The 20,558-nt window shown below is 41.4% G+C and overlaps 4 protein-coding genes across 4 annotated transcripts; 1 reads left to right on the forward strand and 3 right to left on the reverse strand.

Moving 5' to 3' along the window:
* Positions 1-2,185: 2,185 nt before the first annotated feature.
* LOC115248014 (eukaryotic translation initiation factor 3 subunit A-like) lies at positions 2,186-2,732 on the forward strand. The gene is made up of 2 exons (XM_029831308.1): positions 2,186-2,521; positions 2,608-2,732. Exons 1-2 carry the CDS (start codon positions 2,288-2,290, stop codon positions 2,683-2,685), a joined length of 312 nt encoding a protein of 103 aa, XP_029687168.1. The 5' UTR covers positions 2,186-2,287; the 3' UTR covers positions 2,686-2,732.
* A 3,715-nt stretch (positions 2,733-6,447) lies between these two features.
* Positions 6,448-8,428, reverse strand: LOC115248012 (5-beta-cholestane-3-alpha,7-alpha-diol 12-alpha-hydroxylase-like). The gene has a single exon (XM_029831306.1). The coding sequence runs from the start codon at positions 8,392-8,394 to the stop codon at positions 6,841-6,843; it is 1,554 nt and encodes a 517-aa protein (XP_029687166.1). The 5' UTR covers positions 8,395-8,428; the 3' UTR covers positions 6,448-6,840.
* Positions 8,429-11,186: 2,758 nt separating this feature from the next.
* Positions 11,187-12,983, reverse strand: LOC115248013 (7-alpha-hydroxycholest-4-en-3-one 12-alpha-hydroxylase-like). Its single transcript, XM_029831307.1, has one exon. The coding sequence runs from the start codon at positions 12,937-12,939 to the stop codon at positions 11,386-11,388; it is 1,554 nt and encodes a 517-aa protein (XP_029687167.1). The 5' UTR covers positions 12,940-12,983; the 3' UTR covers positions 11,187-11,385.
* A 2,745-nt stretch (positions 12,984-15,728) lies between these two features.
* LOC101070868 (7-alpha-hydroxycholest-4-en-3-one 12-alpha-hydroxylase-like) lies at positions 15,729-17,480 on the reverse strand. The gene has a single exon (XM_003979515.3). The coding sequence runs from the start codon at positions 17,463-17,465 to the stop codon at positions 15,930-15,932; it is 1,536 nt and encodes a 511-aa protein (XP_003979564.2). The 5' UTR covers positions 17,466-17,480; the 3' UTR covers positions 15,729-15,929.
* Between the last annotated feature and the right edge of the window lie 3,078 nt (positions 17,481-20,558).

Here is a 20,558-nt window from a genome sequence, read left to right on the forward strand (position 1 = left end):
GATTGTGAAATGAAAGCTGGTACAGATTACAGAAATGAAATCTAAATGATTCATGAGAAAAAACATTATATGATCTTTAGTATCTGCTCCTGTATCGAAACTGAAGGTCTCAATCTGGCTGCGTCGTTCCAAATCCGTATCGACTGTAGTCGATTTCAGGAATCTCCAGATCGGGATTTATCAGCTCAAACTCAAAATAGAGCAACATGAGGAAGGCAAACTGTTTGAGCTCATTGGTGGCAAAGAAGCGCCCTGGGCACATGGAGATCCCAGATCCCCAAGGCATGGTCATTGGTGGCAAAGAAGTGTGAGGAAGAGGAGCAACCAGAAAGAAGAGGGGCCTGTGTTGCCCCAAGAGGCCCAAAAAAGCACAAACATGTATCTGCTTATGAATCTGTTTATCATGTCCTCTTTTGCACCTGCAATGTCGAGGAGGGGGATTGGCAGCAATCTATCACTCCAAGTTATTAATCAATCCTAGACCAAAACATGGCTCACCCATCTGAACTGGAGGACAGAAAAGCCACTTTTGTTTGTAGTTGTATATCGGCCCCTTGCTGGGCCACATTCAGAGTTCCTGTCTGAGTTCTCTGACTTCTTCTAAGTGCATTCCGGGGTCCAGAGCGGGCGACATAAAAGCCAATCGAAAGCTGCTGGCGAGAAGTAAACGTAAATTTGGTAAAGTTATTATTCACGTCGGAGTGAACGACACCCGGCTTCGTCAGTCGGAGGTCACCAAAATTAACAGAGTCGGTGTGCAGCTACGCAAAAACGATGTGGGACTCCGGAGCATTCTCTGGTCCCCTCCCCGATCTGGTCAGCGATGAGATGTTTTGCCTCATGTCGTCGCTCCGTTGCTGGCTGTCACGGTGGTGCCCCGAAAACCAGGTGGCCTTTGTAGACAATTGGAGCACTTTTTGGGGAAAACCCGGTCTGATTAGGAGAGACGGTGTCCATCCCACACGGGATGGTGCCGCTCTCATTTGTAGTAAATTGGCTAATTTTATTAGACCCAAAGTGACCTGACAATCCAGGGTCCAGACCAGGATGCAGAGTTGTAGTCTTACACACCTCTCTGCTGCTTCCTTAGAACCCTCATCCACCAATAATAACATATTTAACACTATAGAGGTAGTCTCTGTTCCACGGTTAAAAGTTCACCAAGCACAGAGCAGGGGAGCGGTCAATCACCATAATCTTATTAAAATTAATACCAAAGCACAAGTTGGGGAAACTAATATCACAATTAAGTGTGGACTGTTAAATATTAGATCTCTTTTGTGTAAATCCCTGTTATGCACGACCTGATAGCGGATCATCACATTGATTTAGTCTGTCTTACTGAGACCTGGCTTCAGGAGGAGGAGTATGTTAACTTAAATAAATCTACTCCTACCCATCTTAATGATCATATTCCTCGTGTTACTGGTCGAGGAGGGGGAGTGGCAGCAATCTATCACTCCAAGTTATTAATTAATCCTAGACCAAAACATGGCTCCAGTTCATTTGAAAGCCTGATTCTTGGCATCACCCATCTGAACTGGAGGACAGAAAAGCTACTTATGTTTGTAGTTGTATATCGGCCCCCTGCTGGGCCACATTCAGACTTGGTCCTTAGATCAGATAAAGTCATTATCATTGGAGACTTTAGACGTTGTAAATGACAGCTTTAGAAATGACTTCATTTCATTACTTGGGTCAGGTGGTTTAGTCAGTTGGCATTTTTCTCTTTGATCTTAAGTTGCCATTGTTGTCTTTGATCTCCTTTGTATCAAACACATCAGCTCTATCTCTTTCAGCACAGGCCTGAGGAGCTCAACACTCTTGTACCACACTGGTGACCAGCAGACGCATCAATGGCACAGCGAGGAACCCAGCAGCTGAAGGCAGAGCAAGAATCATCAATGGAGACTTGGAGGGAAGAGGTCCAGCAGCTCAGAGAAGCCCTGGCAGAGAAGGAGGAGCAGCTCAGCAGGGCAGTGAAGAGGGGACAGATGAGGACTGTGGCCCACGTGGAGACCCTGACCCAGCTGAACAGCACACAAGCTGCTCTGAAGAAGAGCAACCTCAAATGTGCTTCTCTGGAGGAAACCCTCCACAGCTGCTGATGGAGCAGGAGGAAGGCCTGAATCAGAAACTCCTTGTGATTGAGGAGGAATTTGAGAGGAAGCTGGAGGAAGAGAAACAAAGGGTTAATAAAGAGAAAGAGGCCTTGAGGCAGCAGCTCTTTCTACAAGAAGACAAGTTCAAGAAACTACTTGAGAAAGAGCAACATAAATATAATGAGATGATTGTTGAAAAAGAAGAGTCACTAAAGCAGCAGCTGTTGACTAAAGAGGAGACCCATAACAAGATGCTGGCTGATGTTTGTCAGCGGTGGGAGAGGACAGCTCAAAAATGGGTCCAGATGAGGGAAGAGCTGGAGCAGAAGATTCAGGAGAGCCAACGGTTGAGGCAAGAGGAGCAGGAGAGGACCAAAGAGGAGCTCCAGAGGCTCTCTGAAGCGATCCTCCAACTTGAGGTGAGATGCTTTCGCCTTTGTTCCTCTTCCAGAAGATTTCAGATGATGTTCAGTGAAATCTAAAACACAATCTCTCTTTTCTGAAGCTTCAGATATCAAAGAAGAAGAAGAGAAAATGCTTCTGGAGATGGATCTGCAAAAGGATGAGGTTCTGGAAACGATGAAGGAAAGAACAATTCCAGAGCTCCCAAAGGCCCCCCCCCCCTCCCCCTCCTCCTCCTCTACATCCTGACTTCCACAGCATCACATCCTGTCTTCAGTTTTATTTTAAAGTATAATCATTGTTTATATTCTATGTTTGGATCTATGATGTCGAAACAATAAAACTCAAAGTAAACTACCAGATTGTAGATGTTGTCAATGGCAGCTTTAGAAATGGCTTCATTTCATTACTGGAGTCAGTTGGTTTCCTCCAGCAGATAAACCAACCAACTCATAGCTTCAACCACACCCTAGATCTAGTCCTGACTTATGGTGTTGAGGTAGAACATGTGTCAGTGTTCCCTCAGAACCCCCTCCTGTCAAATCATTCTTTGATCACTGTTACATTTATGATTAAGGATTCTTCTATCCTCAGAGCTCAGTCTTACTATAGCAGATGTCTCTCAGATAATGCTGTAGCTAAGTTTAAGGAAGTGATCTCTGTGCTGATCCCAGGACCACCGTGTGTTTCCCCAGGGATCAATCATTATGATCTGAGCCCTGCTGAGGTCAACTCTATTGCTGAAGGTGCAGCAGCCTCACTGAGAATCACGCTTGATTCTGTTGCCCCCCTGAAAAAGAAAATAGTAAATCAGAGGAGGTGTGCCCACCTGGTATAATTCACATATCAGGACCCTCAAGCAGAAAGTGTGAAGACTAGAAAGGAAGTGGCATTCTTGTAAAATAGACAGCTATCATGTAGCCTGGAAAGACTGTCTGGTAGTTTACAAAAAGGCCCTCCAAAAGGCTAGAACAGCTTTTTTCTTCTTTAATTGAAGAAAACAAGAACAACCCCAGGTTTCTTTTCAGAACTGTGACCAAATTAACCAAGAGTCACAGTGTTTTAGATCCACATATCCCTTCTTCCCTTAGTGGTGAAGACTTCATGAGCTTCTTCACTGATAAAGTTCTAGCTATCAGAGAGAAAGATAACCAGGCCATCCCAACAACTGGACCATCACCAGATGTGCTGACTGTGGGAACATACAGGTTCTCCAATGAGCCCTTAAACTCCTTCACCCCTATATATTTTTCTGAGGCGTCATCGCTAATTCAGAAATCCCAGTCCACCACGTGTCTTTTACTCCCATCCCAACACACCTGTTTAAGGATGTTTTACCAATGATGGGCAAATCTATCCTGGACCAGATCAATGGTTCTTTAGTGACAGGTTATGTACCCCGGTCCAACAAGGTGGCAGTGATGTGTTAGCAAATTATAGGCCAATATCCAACCTTCATTTTATCTCTAAAATGACTGGCTATAACGGTCATCTGGGTAACAGTCAAGGGTTGGTGTGTGATCCTGCAGCTCCATCTAGAGCAGGGGTCGGCAACCCGCGGCTCTGGAGCCGCATGCGGCTCTTTAGCGCCGCCCTAGTGGTTCCCTCGAGCTTTTTCAAAAATATGAAAATGAAATAATTTCTGTTGGAGGAAAAATTTCTGTAGGAGGAAAAATGTGACAAACAAGGTGTATTATTCTCTCCAGGATGCGCTGCAGGGAAAATAAACATATCATCATGAATGCTCGTTATGTATTTGTAGCCTACTTATCATTTGGAAAGTAGGCTAATACAGCTAATATAGACACTTAGAGCATGTGTTGCCTTAATTATAAGCCCTATATAAGGCTTTTAATTTTTTGCAGCTCCAGACAGATTTTTTTTTTTTTTTGGTCCAATATGGCTCTTTCAGCATTTTGGGTTGCCGACCCCTGATCAAGAGGAAGAGACAGAGCTGGGACACATGTTTCTTTGGAACCCTTTTTTGTTTGGCTTCTGTGTGAGGGGTCTCCAGTGAGTGCCACAGTGCCTCTCATGATCCCCGATCAGCTTCATAGTTGTGAGCATCATCACCTTGGTTGTAAAATACACATATGCAGTTTAAATTAGACACCGAGGCATCTAATTGGAGGAGTGGAGGAGTAAAGTCCAGAATGTGAAATCTTTAATCAAACAGGAAGTAAGAGGTCAAAGCCAAAACGGTGAGAAGATTCAGGCAACTAATAGACAAGGAGAACGCAATAATCTAAGAAGAATAAACCAGTCACACGCAAAAGGTAAACAAGAAGCGACAACAGAATACAAAAACAATCTGGGAAGAGAGACTCAGTGGAGCAGGTTTAAATACACAGGGCAACAAGACACAGGTGAAACACATAAGTAATCAGGAAAAAGGAACAAAGGGCAAGTGAAATTAACTATAACACCATGGAACACAGGACTTTCGAAATAAAACAGGAAGCATACAAGAAAACAGTTACTAAATCTGACAGATAACCACCCTGTTACTACTGTTAAGCTTGAATCACATCAATATGTTTAAACTAAAACTGATTTATAACATAGACTTGGGGATGATGTCATTAAATATATGGTGATGTACACACCATATGGTGATGACACCACAGCAATTTCACCGTCAAAAGTAGTCTGGTTTCATTTTAACCAAAGAAGGTTGGTTTTCAGGAGGCAGTTACTGTTGAATAATGAAAGACAGAGCAAGATGTATGTTGCTTATCAGTGTTAAACTGATTTGGCTCTTATCTGTAAAATCCTTTAACCTTCCAGAAAAAGCAGTTAACTTTTTCCTCTCCAAACTCGGCCTTTCTCGGAAGAAAGATAAACAACAGAACAACCTGTACAGCAAAAATACATAAAGATAACGGCAAATAAACTGGAAACAAAGCACAGTACAAGTGGAATAGTATAGTATACTATAGAATAATATCGTATAGTATACTTATACACACACACACACACATATGTACACACACACACACACACACACAGATATGTACACACACACACATATATAGTGTATATATGTATATATATATATATAAATCTGTGTGTGTGTGTGTGTGTGTGTGTGTGTGTGTGTGTATAAGTACAGGCCCTGAGCACCAGAGCAATAGAGGCCAGGGTCTATCATACCAGACAAGACCCCAGACTGTGTGGAGATGCCCCTGAGACAGTCCTGCGGGCTGTCATATGACCCATGACCTCCTTGCCGGAGGTAATCAATAACCTGCCATATATTACTGATAAAGCAGCCAGTATCTGATGTTGTAATGACCTGTCTAAATACACACAGCCTCACGATAAATGGGAAGAAACACTGATTAAAAATCATGAATCATGTCCTCTCGTGAGGACCAGTGTTTTAGTCTGTTTAATTATTTTTTTCTCTATTCTGTACAAAATTGCCCTAATTATCCTCCCATGTATATTTTGCCTTGTTGCCCCTCTTGCCCCCTTTGTATATACAAGTTGTTCTTTCCTTTGGTCAGACGTTTTTTCCTGCTCAGATAACGAGGCTAAAGTCCAGCTTCTTTGCGGGTCATGACCTCTGTGACTGTCCTTTGAGTTTCCTCTGCTAATGCATGTGGCCATTATGATGCACTGGTTTAAGGTGGCTGTGTTTAAGTTTAAAGGTAGCTTATCCACTTAGGGATTGTTGAGTTATGATTAAAATAATTTCATAACTTTGTTGACTGATACTTCTGGATGGTAGATTTCATTCATTAATGGGAATGGGAATAGACTCATACAACTATAAATAGTTTCTTTGAAAAATAAAAAATGTTGGTTTATTTCTTAGTGGCACAAAAACTAAACCACTGCGTATGTAAATTGACTGTTAAATCATTCTAAAATACCAATTTTCATACTCAACTATGTGACTCCATGTATTCAAAACCAAATGAAGAGAGAGAGATGGATATGCAGAGGTAAATGTGAATGTTTATATAAGACACTGATTATTTAGTCACGGGCCTGAAATGATTATATGGTGATATTTAGAAATAAAACGATGCTTTTAAAATGAACATTTTACATGTGTTTTCAACAAAACAAAATGTCAAGATTATCATTTAACAAATGTAATATGAAAGTACAGTATATCAACATTTTGTACAAAAGTAAGTACAAAATAACTGTTTCTTAACACAAAAAATATCATTTCATAATCGTCTGAGAAATCCATGAATAACTGAAAAACCAAGTCAAGTCACTGCTAAAAATCCATTTGTTGCAGAATGATTGTGAAATGAGAGCCACTGCATATTACAGACATGAAAGCTGAATGTTTCACAACAGAAACATGATATGATCATTAGTATCTGCGTCTGTATCGAAACTGAAGGTCTCTGTCCGGCTGCATCGTTCCAAATCCGTATCGACTGTAGTCGATTTCAGGAATCTCCTCATCGGGATTTATCAGCTCAAACTCAAAATAGAGCAACATGAGGAAGGCAAACTGTTTGAGCTCATTGGTGGCAAAGAAGCGCCCTGGGCACATGGAGATCCCAGATCCCCAAGGCATGGTGTAGTACTTCACCTTGTTCCCAGCTTTGTAGAAATCAGTTTTCTTGCTGCCATCTGGATTGAGAAAGCGATCGTATTTGAAAGAATGAGGGTCCGGGTGAATCTCAGGGTCCATCTGAACAGCACTGTACGGAAATAGAGCCACTCTGTCACCCTGACGAATGAAGTATTGCCGGCCATCAGCCATTTTGAGGGTCATGTCTTGGAGCACCGCTCTGGTGAGGAGGGGTGCAGCAGTGATTCGGAGGGTCTCTTCAACGGCACTGTCCAGGATCGGCGTCTTCATCAGCATTTCACGACTCAGGTTGACCAAAGGACCACCCGGCTTGACTTCCTGTCCAGATTCTCTCACAACCTTGTCTATCTCCTCCTTCACTGATCTCATGGCTTCAGGGTGTTTCATGAGGAAGAGGAGCAACCAGAAAGAAGAGGGTCCTGTGTTGCCCTGAGAGGCCCAAAGAAGCACAAACATGTATCTGGTTATCATGTCCTCTTTTACACCTGCATTGTCTTTGCCCTCCTGCACATCCCATATCCAGCGACTGATGTTATCTCTGCCCTTCAGCTTCTGGACAGACAGGACATTCCAGAAATATTCCAGTAATTTTGTTGCCTCCCTCTGTTTCTTTGGTGGCAGGACCCCATAAGCCAGTCGGGGAAATAACTGATCGTATTTGCGGAACTCGTGATACAACGCTTCTGATTCAGCTCTGTCTTTCTCTTTGGCTTTCTCCTGGCTGATTTTTGAGTCAAAGGTCTCATTGCCATAGAGGGACAAGTATCCAGCTCTGAAAACAATATTGTAGCAGTAAGCAAAAAGTTTCTCTTCCCTCCAGGTCACTTGGTCTGAAGATGAGTCGACATTATGCAGCATCAGGTTCTGCAAATTGACCATCATTGCTTGTGTCATCACCTCCAAGCCATCACCTTTCAGATGTCTGTTGCTGGAAGCATTGAGAATTTCATGGTCATTTTGAATAGATGAGTAACCAAACACTCTGCGGACCAGATGAGATGCAAACTTCCTAAAGTCCAGTTTTTCTCGACTCTCTTTAACAAAGGCCCCAAATGACATGGGGTCCTGAATGAATGTAATATAAAATCCTGCCAGCTGGACTGTGAACACATCACCGTGTTTTTTCTCCATCCTCTCCAAGAATCTCCAGGTGTTCCGGCGGAACTCTAAGACATGACCCAGCCATGGTATTAGTCCCTTATCCAAAGGGGGCTCTCCTGGTCGCCTCTGTCGAAAAACCCCCAGTAGGTAAAGTCCTCCTAAGAGAGCAACAAGGAAAGTCAGAAGGATCAGCAACACAGATGCCATCATAGATATGACTGACATGCACACAGTGATACAGAGTTCAGGTTAACATCCTGTATAAATTAACAGACGTTGCTCCTCCTTTTACTGTGCTGGGTTTGGTTTCTGCATTGCAGGAACTCCACATTTGGTCAGTTTTTGTCGGATGTAACAGCAGTTACAGTAAGCAATCTACATGTGCTTATGAGACATTTTTAGCTCTTTGTGTGTAAAATGTGGAGTTTATATCAACATATTCAGTGAAAAAAGCCTTTTTACTGGATTCAGTACATCTGCCAAATTTTCAGTATGAATTACTATAAATCTACATGTAGGAAAATTTTTCACACCATCACATTTTTTCCCTGCTGTTTACAATTCAACAAAAGCGCAGTGAAGGACAGCTGGGAAGAAGTATGAAATTTTTGCTAGATACAAGTCCACAAATTATGTGTTTGCATTGCTTCACCTGTCAATGTACACTTTTCACGTTATTTCTGCCTACAACATTCTATATTGTGGTAAGAGTGACTTCAGAAAACAACAGCAACAATGTTAATTTAATGCAGTGCTTCTCAATTATTTTCTGTTACGCCCCCCCCCTAGGAAGAAGAAAACATTTTGCGCCCCCCCCCCCGCGACTATAATTAGTATCATTTGTCTATGAAATTGTTATAAGTACACCTCTGCATAACATTGTATCCTTATTAATATTAAAGAAAACAAAAAAAGAAAGAAATATAGACCAAAGCGGGATGATTGTTGCCAATATTCAATATACGTTTTTGCCGAAAAAACTCAAGCGGCTGATCAGCGTGACTGGGGTGTAATGTCTTTAAGTGAGGGTTAGGGTTAACCAGGGTTAGGGTTAACCGGGGTTAGGGTTATCAGCGTGACTGGGGTGTAATGTCTTTAAGTGACGCCTTCATTTATTTGGCTTCATGCTGTCCTGCCAACATTTTTAGACACAGTAAACACACCGGTCTTTCCTCGTCTCCCACCATAGTCGCAGTGAAGCCAAGCGCTATAAAGGCTTCGTCATATTTCCTCGTCTTAGCTTTCGGGAGACTTTCGTATGTCTCATTATCTCCGTCTCTCTCCGCCTTTCTTTTCATCACTGTTAAGTATTTTTTCATGCTGTCTCTTGGTGGTTTGTTCACTGCTCTTCCTATCTCTTGCTCTGTGGTGTGTGCGCGCGGGATGTGCAATTACACTTTATTCTAGTACGGCAAGAAAAGAAAAAAACATGTTCTCCGGGGTCACACGCGCCCCCCCTGGCATCGCACCGCGCCCCCCCAGCCCCACTATTTGAGAAGCACTGATTTAATGACATGTTGTCATTTTCATCAAAATTAAGAATCTTATTCCACATTATTTTTTGCTTTGCTTTCAGTTTTGTGAAATTATACTGAGCTTCTGATACTATGAACAGTTCAATGAACTTTTTATTCAGAGCTGTCCTGTGGTGAGAGATAAACAATGCTCAGGTCAACCTGTGTAGCAAATGCAGTTAAAGATAACTTGTCTGAATCACAACACCATGTCTGGCATCTTTAACTGTAGGATATTTAGACCAGAAAGACTTTTTTCCCCAAAATTCTGCTTCGGAAACAAGCATTTTTGTTTTTCGATAAAATTGACATTTAAAAACAAAATACATGAATGTTGAGTTGAATATTCATATTGATCGTTATGTCCTGCTGCTGGGCAATGACTTCAAGATTTAATCTAGTACTGGTATGGTTACATTAGAACCACACTATGTTTTATTTTCAATTATCGCAGTTAATCCTTAATGCAACTGTAATATGTAACACTATAAGATAACAAAGGTAAAATTATCATTCATATAAATCCATAAATTATTACATGCAGTGCCTCAAACACACAGTTTATTATCTAGAGACTGCTTAATGACTTTTTGTTCTTATTTCCCACTTAGACAATGTTGTTTTTGTCTTGGAAACATGTAAGGTTCTGAGTGTTGAGTTTTGCACATCACCATATTTCGCAAACTAGCCTATTCATATAAAATTCTCTCAACCAAGAACAAATCCTTCAAGTTGAAAAGGTTCCCAAAACCCAAATCATAATTTGGTAATAAATACATTTGGATTTTCACCCTTTTCTCCCACGGATGAAAAACTGCAGAGAAGACTTCATGTTGACCCTGAGCATCGAGGCTTAAATCAGTGACATTGTGTCCATAGAATAAGTCAGCCCAGTTTAATTGTTTTCCAGCTATCATGTGGATTTTTGTAATTATCAAGAGATATTTTAAAGGGTTATAATAGTACCCAGTTGCATGCCAGTCAAACCAACGAATCCAAATCCTCAGCAGGATAAAGTGCTGAGGGATTCCGAAAGGCAGCAGGGTCTTGTAGGGTTGGTCGAGCTGGTGCCATTAGAAGTCTAAAGAGGTGGGACCATGGGTGATAAGGGACTGGAGAGGCTGGAAGAGTCTGCTGGCTTTGGATTGAAGGACATGTTGGAGACAGAATAGGAAGGTCTGAATGAACTCCTGAATGTTCTTTATAATCTATGAAGAGTTCTGAATTAAAAATTTGGGTAATTTCGGTTCTTGGCGAGTTCTTTGTGGCACAGGAAATAATCCACTGTGGGTGAACATTACCTGTTAACGCAGACTGTGACAAACTGTGTCTGTACAGTGAACTATGTGGTTCTGTATATTTGAACAAAACTAAGGAGAGAGAGGGATATATATCATGTTTATATAAAATTGATTGACTGGGAGTACTGCCATGTGTTCATATGGTGATATTTATTCAGTCAATGGTGAAATAATATCAAAAGTCTGTTGATTTTCCAAATGTGTTTTTTTAATTAAGTTTACACTATCAAGATTGTCATTCAAACAAATGTAATAAACATGTATTATAGTGAACTGTCTTCATAACAAAATATGACAGATGCTAAGAATCCATATTTGCAAGAATGATTGTGAAATGAAAGACAGTATAGATTACAGACATGAAATCTATATGGTTCACAAGAAAAAACATTATAAGATCTTTAGTATCTGCGTCTGTATCGAAACTGAAGGTCTCTGTCCGGCTGCATCGTTCCAAATCCGTATCGACTGTAGTCGATTTCAGGAATCTCCTCATTGGGATTTATCAGCTCAAACTCAAAATAGAGCAACATGAGGAAGGCAAACTGTTTGAGCTCATTGGTGGCAAAGAAGCGCCCTGGGCACATGGAGGCCCCAGATCCCCAAGGCATGGTGTAGTACTTCACCTTGTTCCCAGCTTTGTAGAAATCAGTTTTCTTGCTGCCATCTGGATTGAGAAAGCGATCGTATTTGAAAGAACGAGGGTCAGGATGAATCTCAGGGTCCATCTGAATAGCACTGTACGGAAAGAGAGCCACTCTGTCACCCTGACGAATGAAGTATTGCCGGCCATCAGCCATTTTGAGGGTCATGTCTTGGAGCACCGCTCTGGTGAGGAGGGGTGCAGCAGTGAGTCGGAGGGTCTCTTCAACGGCACTGTCCAGGATCGGCGTCTTCATCAGCATTTCACGACTCATTTTGACCAAAGGACCACCCGGCTTGACTTCCTGTCCAGATTCTCTCACAGCCTTGTCTATCTCCTCCTTCACTGATCTCATGGCTTCAGGGTGTTTCATGAGGAAGAGGAGCAACCAGAAAGAAGAGGGTCCTGTGTTGCCCTGAGAGGCCCAAAGAAGCACAAACATGTATCTGGTTATCATGTCCTCTTTTACACCTGCATTGTCTTTGCCCTCCTGCACATCCCATATCCAGCGACTGATGTTATCTCTGCCCTTCAGCTTCTGGACAGACAGGACATTCCAGAAATATTCCAGTAATTTTGTTGCCTCCCTCCGTTTCTTTGGTGGCAGGACCCCATAAGCCAGTCGGGGAAATAACTGATCGTATTTGCGGAACTCGTCATACAAGGCTTCTGATTCAGCTCTGTCTTTCTCTTTGGCTTTCTCCTGGCTGGTTTTTGAGTCAAAGGCCTCATTGCCATAGAGGGACAAGTATCCAGCTCTGAAAACAATATTGTAGCAGTAAGCAAAAAGTTTCTCTTCCCTCCAGGTCACTTGGTCTGAAGATGAGTCGACATTATGCAGCATCAGGTTCTGCAAATTGATCATCATTGCTTGTGTCATCACCTCCAAGCCATCACCTTTCAGATGTCTGTTGCTGGAAGCATTGAGCATTTCATGGTCAGCTTTAGTAGCTATGTAACCAAACACTCTGCGGACCAGATGAGATGCAAACTTCCTAAAGTCCAGTTTTTCTCGACTCTCTTTAACAAAGGCCCCAAATGACATGGGGTCCTGAATGAATGTAATATAAAATCCTGCCAGCTGGACTGTGAACACATCACCGTGTTTTTTCTCCATCCTCTCCAAGAATCTCCAGGTGTTCCGGCGGAACTCTAAGACATGACCCAGCCATGGTATTAGTCCCTTATCCAAAGGGGGCTCTCCTGGTCGCCTCTGTCGAAAAACCCCCAGTAGGTAAAGTCCTCCTAAGAGAGCAACAAGGAAAGTCAGAAGGATCAGCAACACAGATGCCATCATAGATATGACTGACATGCACACAGTGATACAGAGTTCAGGTTAACATCCTGTATAAATTAACAGACGTTGCTCCTCCTTTTACTGTGCTGGGTTTGGTTTCTGCATTGCAGGAACTCCACATTTGGTCAGTTTTTGTCGGATGTAACAGCAGTTACAGTAAGCAATCTACATGTGCTTATGAGACATTTTTAGCTCTTTGTGTGTAAAATGTGGAGTTTATATCAACATATTCAGTGAAAAAAGCCTTTTTACTGGATTCAGTACATCTGCCAAATTTTCAGTATGAATTACTATAAATCTACATGTAGGAAAATTTTTCACACCATCACATTTTTTCCCTGCTGTTTACAATTCAACAAAAGCGCAGTGAAGGACAGCTGGGAAGAAGTATGAAATTTTTGCTAGATACAAGTCCACAAATTATGTGTTTGCATTGCTTCACCTGTCAATGTACACTTTTCACGTTATTTCTGCCTACAACATTCTATATTGTGGTAAGAGTGACTTCAGAAAACAACAGCAACAATGTTAATTTAATGCAGTGCTTCTCAATTATTTTCTGTTACGCCCCCCCCTAGGAAGAAGAAAACATTTTGCGCCCCCCCCCCCGCGACTATAATTAGTATCATTTGTCTATGAAATTGTTATAAGTACACCTCTGCATAACATTGTATCCTTATTAATATTAAAGAAAACAAAAAAAGAAAGAAATATAGACCAAAGCGGGATGATTGTTGCCAATATTCAATATACGTTTTTGCCGAAAAAACTCAAGCGGCTGATCAGCGTGACTGGGGTGTAATGTCTTTAAGTGAGGGTTAGGGTTAACCAGGGTTAGGGTTAACCGGGGTTAGGGTTATCAGCGTGACTGGGGTGTAATGTCTTTAAGTGACGCCTTCATTTATTTGGCTTCATGCTGTCCTGCCAACATTTTTAGACACAGTAAACACACCGGTCTTTCCTCGTCTCCCACCATAGTCGCAGTGAAGCCAAGCGCTATAAAGGCTTCGTCATATTTCCTCGTCTTAGCTTTCGGGAGACTTTCGTATGTCTCATTATCTCCGTCTCTCTCCGCCTTTCTTTTCATCACTGTTAAGTATTTTTTCATGCTGTCTCTTGGTGGTTTGTTCACTGCTCTTCCTATCTCTTGCTCTGTGGTGTGTGCGCGCGGGATGTGCAATTACACTTTATTCTAGTACGGCAAGAAAAGAAAAAAACATGTTCTCCGGGGTCACACGCGCCCCCCCTGGCATCGCACCGCGCCCCCCCAGCCCCACTATTTGAGAAGCACTGATTTAATGACATGTTGTCATTTTCATCAAAATTAAGAATCTTATTCCACATTATTTTTTGCTTTGCTTTCAGTTTTGTGAAATTATACTGAGCTTCTGATACTATGAACAGTTCAATGAACTTTTTATTCAGAGCTGTCCTGTGGTGAGAGATAAACAATGCTCAGGTCAACCTGTGTAGCAAATGCAGTTAAAGATAACTTGTCTGAATCACAACACCATGTCTGGCATCTTTAACTGTAGGATATTTAGACCAGAAAGACTTTTTTCCCCAAAATTCTGCTTCGGAAACAAGCATTTTTGTTTTTCGATAAAATTGACATTTAAAAACAAAATACATGAATGTTGAGTTGAATATTCATATTGATCGTTATGTCCTGCTGCTGGGCAATGACTTCAAGATTTAATCTAGTACTGGTATGGTTACATTAGAACCACACTATGTTTTATTTTCAATTATCGCAGTTAATCCTTAATGCAACTGTAATATGTAACACTATAAGATAACAAAGGTAAAATTATCATTCATATAAATCCATAAATTATTACATGCAGTGCCTCAAACACACAGTTTATTATCTAGAGACTGCTTAATGACTTTTTGTTCTTATTTCCCACTTAGACAATGTTGTTTTTGTCTTGGAAACATGTAAGGTTCTGAGTGTTGAGTTTTGCACATCACCATATTTCGCAAACTAGCCTATTCATATAAAATTCTCTCAACCAAGAACAAATCCTTCAAGTTGAAAAGGTTCCCAAAACCCAAATCATAATTTGGTAATAAATACATTTGGATTTTCACCCTTTTCTCCCACGGATGAAAAACTGCAGAGAAGACTTCATGTTGACCCTGAGCATCGAGGCTTAAATCAGTGACATTGTGTCCATAGAATAAGTCAGCCCAGTTTAATTGTTTTCCAGCTATCATGTGGATTTTTGTAATTATCAAGAGATATTTTAAAGGGTTATAATAGTACCCAGTTGCATGCCAGTCAAACCAACGAATCCAAATCCTCAGCAGGATAAAGTGCTGAGGGATTCCGAAAGGCAGCAGGGTCTTGTAGGGTTGGTCGAGCTGGTGCCATTAGAAGTCTAAAGAGGTGGGACCATGGGTGATAAGGGACTGGAGAGGCTGGAAGAGTCTGCTGGCTTTGGATTGAAGGACATGTTGGAGACAGAATAGGAAGGTCTGAATGAACTCCTGAATGTTCTTTATAATCTATGAAGAGTTCTGAATTAAAAATTTGGGTAATTTCGGTTCTTGGCGAGTTCTTTGTGGCACAGGAAATAATCCACTGTGGGTGAACATTACCTGTTAACGCAGACTGTGACAAACTGTGTCTGTACAGTGAACTATGTGGTTCTGTATATTTGAACAAAACTAAGGAGAGAGAGGGATATATATCATGTTTATATAAAATTGATTGACTGGGAGTACTGCCATGTGTTCATATGGTGATATTTATTCAGTCAATGGTGAAATAATATCAAAAGTCTGTTGATTTTCCAAATGTGTTTTTTTAATTAAGTTTACACTATCAAGATTGTCATTCAAACAAATGTAATAAACATGTATTATAGTGAACTGTCTTCATAACAAAATATGACAGATGCTAAGAATCCATATTTGCAAGAATGATTGTGAAATGAAAGACAGTATAGATTACAGACATGAAATCTATATGGTTCACAAGAAAAAACATTATAAGATCTTTAGTATCTGCGTCTGTATCGAAACTGAAGGTCTCTGTCCGGCTGCATCGTTCCAAATCCGTATCGACTGTAGTCGATTTCAGGAATCTCCTCATTGGGATTTATCAGCTCAAACTCAAAATAGAGCAACATGAGGAAGGCAAACTGTTTGAGCTCATTGGTGGCAAAGAAGCGCCCTGGGCACATGGAGGCCCCAGATCCCCAAGGCATGGTGTAGTACTTCACCTTGTTCCCAGCTTTGTAGAAATCAGTTTTCTTGCTGCCATCTGGATTGAGAAAGCGATCGTATTTGAAAGAACGAGGGTCAGGATGAATCTCAGGGTCCATCTGAATAGCACTGTACGGAAAGAGAGCCACTCTGTCACCCTGACGAATGAAGTATTGCCGGCCATCAGCCATTTTGAGGGTCATGTCTTGGAGCACCGCTCTGGTGAGGAGGGGTGCAGCAGTGAGTCGGAGGGTCTCTTCAACGGCACTGTCCAGGATCGGCGTCTTCATCAGCATTTCACGACTCATTTTGACCAAAGGACCACCCGGCTTGACTTCCTGTCCAGATTCTCTCACAGCCTTGTCTATCTCCTCCTTCACTGATCTCATGGCTTCAGGGTGTTTCATGAGGAAGAGGAGCAACCAGAAAGAAGAGGGTCCTGTGTTGCCCTGAGAGGCCCAAAGAAGCACAAACATGTATCTGGTTATCATGTCCTCTTTTACACCTGCATTGTCTTTGCCCTCCTGCACATCCCATATCCAGCGACTGATGTTATCTCTGCCCTTCAGCTTCTGGACAGACAGGACATTCCAGAAATATTCCAGTAATTTTGTTGCCTCCCTCCGTTTCTTTGGTGGCAGGACCCCATAAGCCAGTCGGGGAAATAACTGATCGTATTTGCGGAACTCGTCATACAAGGCTTCTGATTCAGCTCTGTCTTTCTCTTTGGCTTTCTCCTGGCTGGTTTTTGAGTCAAAGGCCTCATTGCCATAGAGGGACAAGTATCCAGCTCTGAAAACAATATTGTAGCAGTAAGCAAAAAGTTTCTCTTCCCTCCAGGTCACTTGGTCTGAAGATGAGTCGACATTATGCAGCATCAGGTTCTGCAAATTGATCATCATTGCTTGTGTCATCACCTCCAAGCCATCACCTTTCAGATGTCTGTTGCTGGAAGCATTGAGCATTTCATGGTCAGCTTTAGTAGCTATGTAACCAAACACTCTGCGGACCAGATGAGATGCAAACTTCCTAAAGTCCAGTTTTTCTCGACTCTCTTTAACAAAGGCCCCAAATGACATGGGGTCCTGAATGAATGTAATATAAAATCCTGCCAGCTGGACTGTGAACACATCACCGTGTTTTTTCTCCATCCTCTCCAAGAATCTCCAGGTGTTCCGGCGGAACTCTAAGACATGACCCAGCCATGGTATTAGTCCCTTATCCAAAGGGGGCTCTCCTGGTCGCCTCTGTCGAAAAACCCCCAGTAGGTAAAGTCCTCCTAAGAGAGCAACAAGGAAAGTCAGAAGGATCAGCAACAGAGACGCCATCGCAGTGTTGAAGGAGTTCAGATTAACATCCTGTATATATTATGTGAAACTGCTCCACCTTTTGCTGTGATGGGTTTGGTTTAAGCATTGCAGAAACTCCACATTTGGTAAGATTTTATCAAAGACGATGACAACCACATCACACGTGGTACTCAGAAATTCTTACCTTTCCGGGGGAAAGACAAACAACACACAAATACACACACCTTTTTCAGTCTAATGCTGTGTGTTCTAGACAAGACTGTCTTAAGAAAACAACAAGAAAATTAATTTCTTTCTCATTCGCTAAAACATTTAGTGTAACAGGCCACATAATTATGTTTAGCTTCTGCTCTATTCAGTTAGACAGTGCTGCTGATACTTTGATACTATCAAGAGTTCAGTAACCTCTTTAGCCAAAGCTGTCCTGCCTTGATAGATAAATAACATTCAGACCAGAGTTTGTAGCACATGCGGTTAAAGATAACAATTGTGTGAGCACACAATCCTGCCTGGCATTATTTACAGTACGTCTTGCTGCAGCACAAAAAGTGTGATTTGCAAAGACATTCGTTTCCTGGAATGACAATTTCAGAACGGATGTTGGCACGACGTGCATATTCATCCTCCAAACTGCTTTTTCATATCTTGGCTGATGATCTGAAAATCTAATCCAGTTATATTACAACTGCATTTTACTTTTGAATTTTAGAAATCTCCCTAAATATTTTCTTTACCTTAATTATTTAGCACTTTATGACAGAGGTAAAGTGTATCACAAAAGTAAAATCCTTAATCCTAATTCATTTTATTTTGTTTATATTGTTCCAATCAAGATTTTCTGTTGCTGCTTTACAGAAACACTCAGCCTGACACACCCCGTGAGCAAAATTGTCATGAAAAATTCCCTTTTAACAGGGAGAGCCCTTAAGTAGGGCCAGGCTGCTGATGGCCAGTCATGTAACGGAGTTGTACCAGGGAAGATGGGGCTGAATGGCTCCACTGAATCATTCAGTCGGTCAGTCAACAACTATGGGGTAGTGATGGTGATTTGGACACTAAGAGTGGCCTAGAAAATGAGGACAGGACAGTACAGTACAGTAAGAAATGCAGCTTTGAACTAGTAATGTGTGATAAAACTGTCAGTGGATCATTTTTCCACTGTAATAGGACTAAAGTCTAGGTAGCTAAAGGTTAGATTACCCTGTTTTAACTGTGAAGACTACAATTTTGCTCTAAGAAGAAGGTCAATCTTAAAACTACAGAGAATCAGCCTCCTACATCTGGAGAGGGACCTCCTACATCTGGAGAGGGGCCTGATAGCCAAGGGCTCACCTACCATATCTAGGATTCCGGGAGCCACAATAAAACCAGCAGTTTGAAAGCAGTGCTATCAGTTTCTTGCTTGGCCTCTAAAGTATTTATTCTGGGTTTTATAAGTAACCAATAAAGAGAAGCCAGTAAAGGAGTAATTTGGTCCCTCTTGCAAGGTCCTGTCACAATTTTAGCTGTATGATTTTGGAGGGAACTGTTTGGAATTGTGATAGCAATGAATTCTAATACTTGAGTCTGAAAGCAACAAAGGGGATAATATTCTTTTGGTCTTTGCAACATTACACAGTAACATTTTGTTTTGATAAATTTGTTCTGTAAAGGCTGTAGCCTATCCCAGCAAGATTCAAGTATTATCGGCTTTGGGGAAGCTTTTTCGCAGGAATGCTGATCAGCCTGGCAATAGTTTGAGCAAAATACCTTTTTACCACTGGAGAAATGTATCTTGTAAAACTACAACTCAAAACAGTAGCTTTAGCACATACTTATACTCATTATACTCCTTTAATTCCTTTAATTCAGACTACCATAAGATTACCATAAACATGATGGGTAATACAGAGAGAAAATGAAAACTCTCAGTCAATACCCACTTGAAAATCAAAGATATCAGTCGACAATAAATGTAATAAAAATAAATACAAAGAGGTAGATGTATTCTAAATGGGTCTGTCTTGAACAAAAAATGTTTAAAACCATGAGAGGTACTTCAGAGGCACTAACACTTAGGAACAAGCACATGGTACCAGGGCAGAATCGCTTGTTGACATGACACGTCAACAGTTTCTCAAAGTATTTATTAGGCAGACGGTTCCTTTTGGCACTAAAAACATCTTTGCCAACACTAAAAAGCTGCTGACATGATGCACTGGCTGGAACACCAGTGTTCATCTTGGCAGGTCACGACATGATTCATTCCTGTTTTCAAAGATAGTTCTGGAACACAGTAATGGTAAAATAATATTTCTATCATGAGATCTTTCATTAATATTAGTATTGTTATTACTGTATACTACTACTACTACTAATAATAATAACTATCTGAGTGTTGATCTGATCTACTACACACAACCGTCTGTAGGGCTTAGAGAGAATGGTACGCAGGGGAATCTACCCAGTGAGGCAGAGGATAATGGGGAGACTGGTTCTAGCTCATAGAAAGGCAACAGTCACTCAAATACACCAACATTTTCTTGGCCCCTTATTACCAACGGAGCATCTTTTCAAGGCTGCAGCCTACCTCAGTGTTGTTCCTGACCATCTACATCCCTTTATGACCACAGGGGACCATCTTCTGCTGGCTTCTGCCAGCAGGATGATGCACCACCTCACACAGCTCAGATCATCTCATCTTTCTGGAACATAAAAATGAGTTTGCTGTACTCCGATGGCCTCAACAGTTGCCTGAACCAAATCCAAAAGAGCACCTATGCGATGTGGAGGAACAGGAGATTCCTTTGTAGATGTGCATTTGTAGACAAAGTGTGTTTCCAACCTTGTAGAAAGTATACTACAATGAATTAAGGCAGTTCTGAAGACAAACATGGGTCCAACCTTTTACCAGCGAGGTTGAACTAATTAAGTAGCCGGTGAGTGTAAATCATGTATTGGGCAAAATTGTAGTTTATGAATTAAGTAGTTAAACTAAAATGAGTTGAAACACAAAATATGAATTTAGCGTGAATACCAGTGGGTTACAGCAAATTGTAGATAACCATATAGTTCAACTACATGTAGTTTTAATCCCCTCAACACGGTATTATATTAACTAAATTTGGATAT

This window comes from Takifugu rubripes, chromosome 22 (genome assembly GCF_901000725.2).
Source record: "Takifugu rubripes chromosome 22, fTakRub1.2, whole genome shotgun sequence".
Taxonomy (NCBI): domain Eukaryota; kingdom Metazoa; phylum Chordata; class Actinopteri; order Tetraodontiformes; family Tetraodontidae; genus Takifugu; species Takifugu rubripes.

Excerpts from the sequence above, each read along its gene's own strand:
- LOC115248013 (XM_029831307.1), bottom strand. The coding sequence starts at position 12,939 with ATGTCAGTCATATCTATGATGGCATCTGTGTTGCTGATCCTTCTGACT.
- LOC115248012 (XM_029831306.1), bottom strand. The coding sequence starts at position 8,394 with ATGTCAGTCATATCTATGATGGCATCTGTGTTGCTGATCCTTCTGACT.
- LOC101070868 (XM_003979515.3), bottom strand. The coding sequence starts at position 17,465 with ATGGCGTCTCTGTTGCTGATCCTTCTGACTTTCCTTGTTGCTCTCTTA.
- LOC115248014 (XM_029831308.1), top strand. The coding sequence starts at position 2,288 with ATGATTGTTGAAAAAGAAGAGTCACTAAAGCAGCAGCTGTTGACTAAA. Across the intron at positions 2,522-2,607 it reads AAGCGATCCTCCAACTTGAG|CTTCAGATATCAAAGAAGAA; the intron begins GTGAGATGCTTT and ends TCTTTTCTGAAG.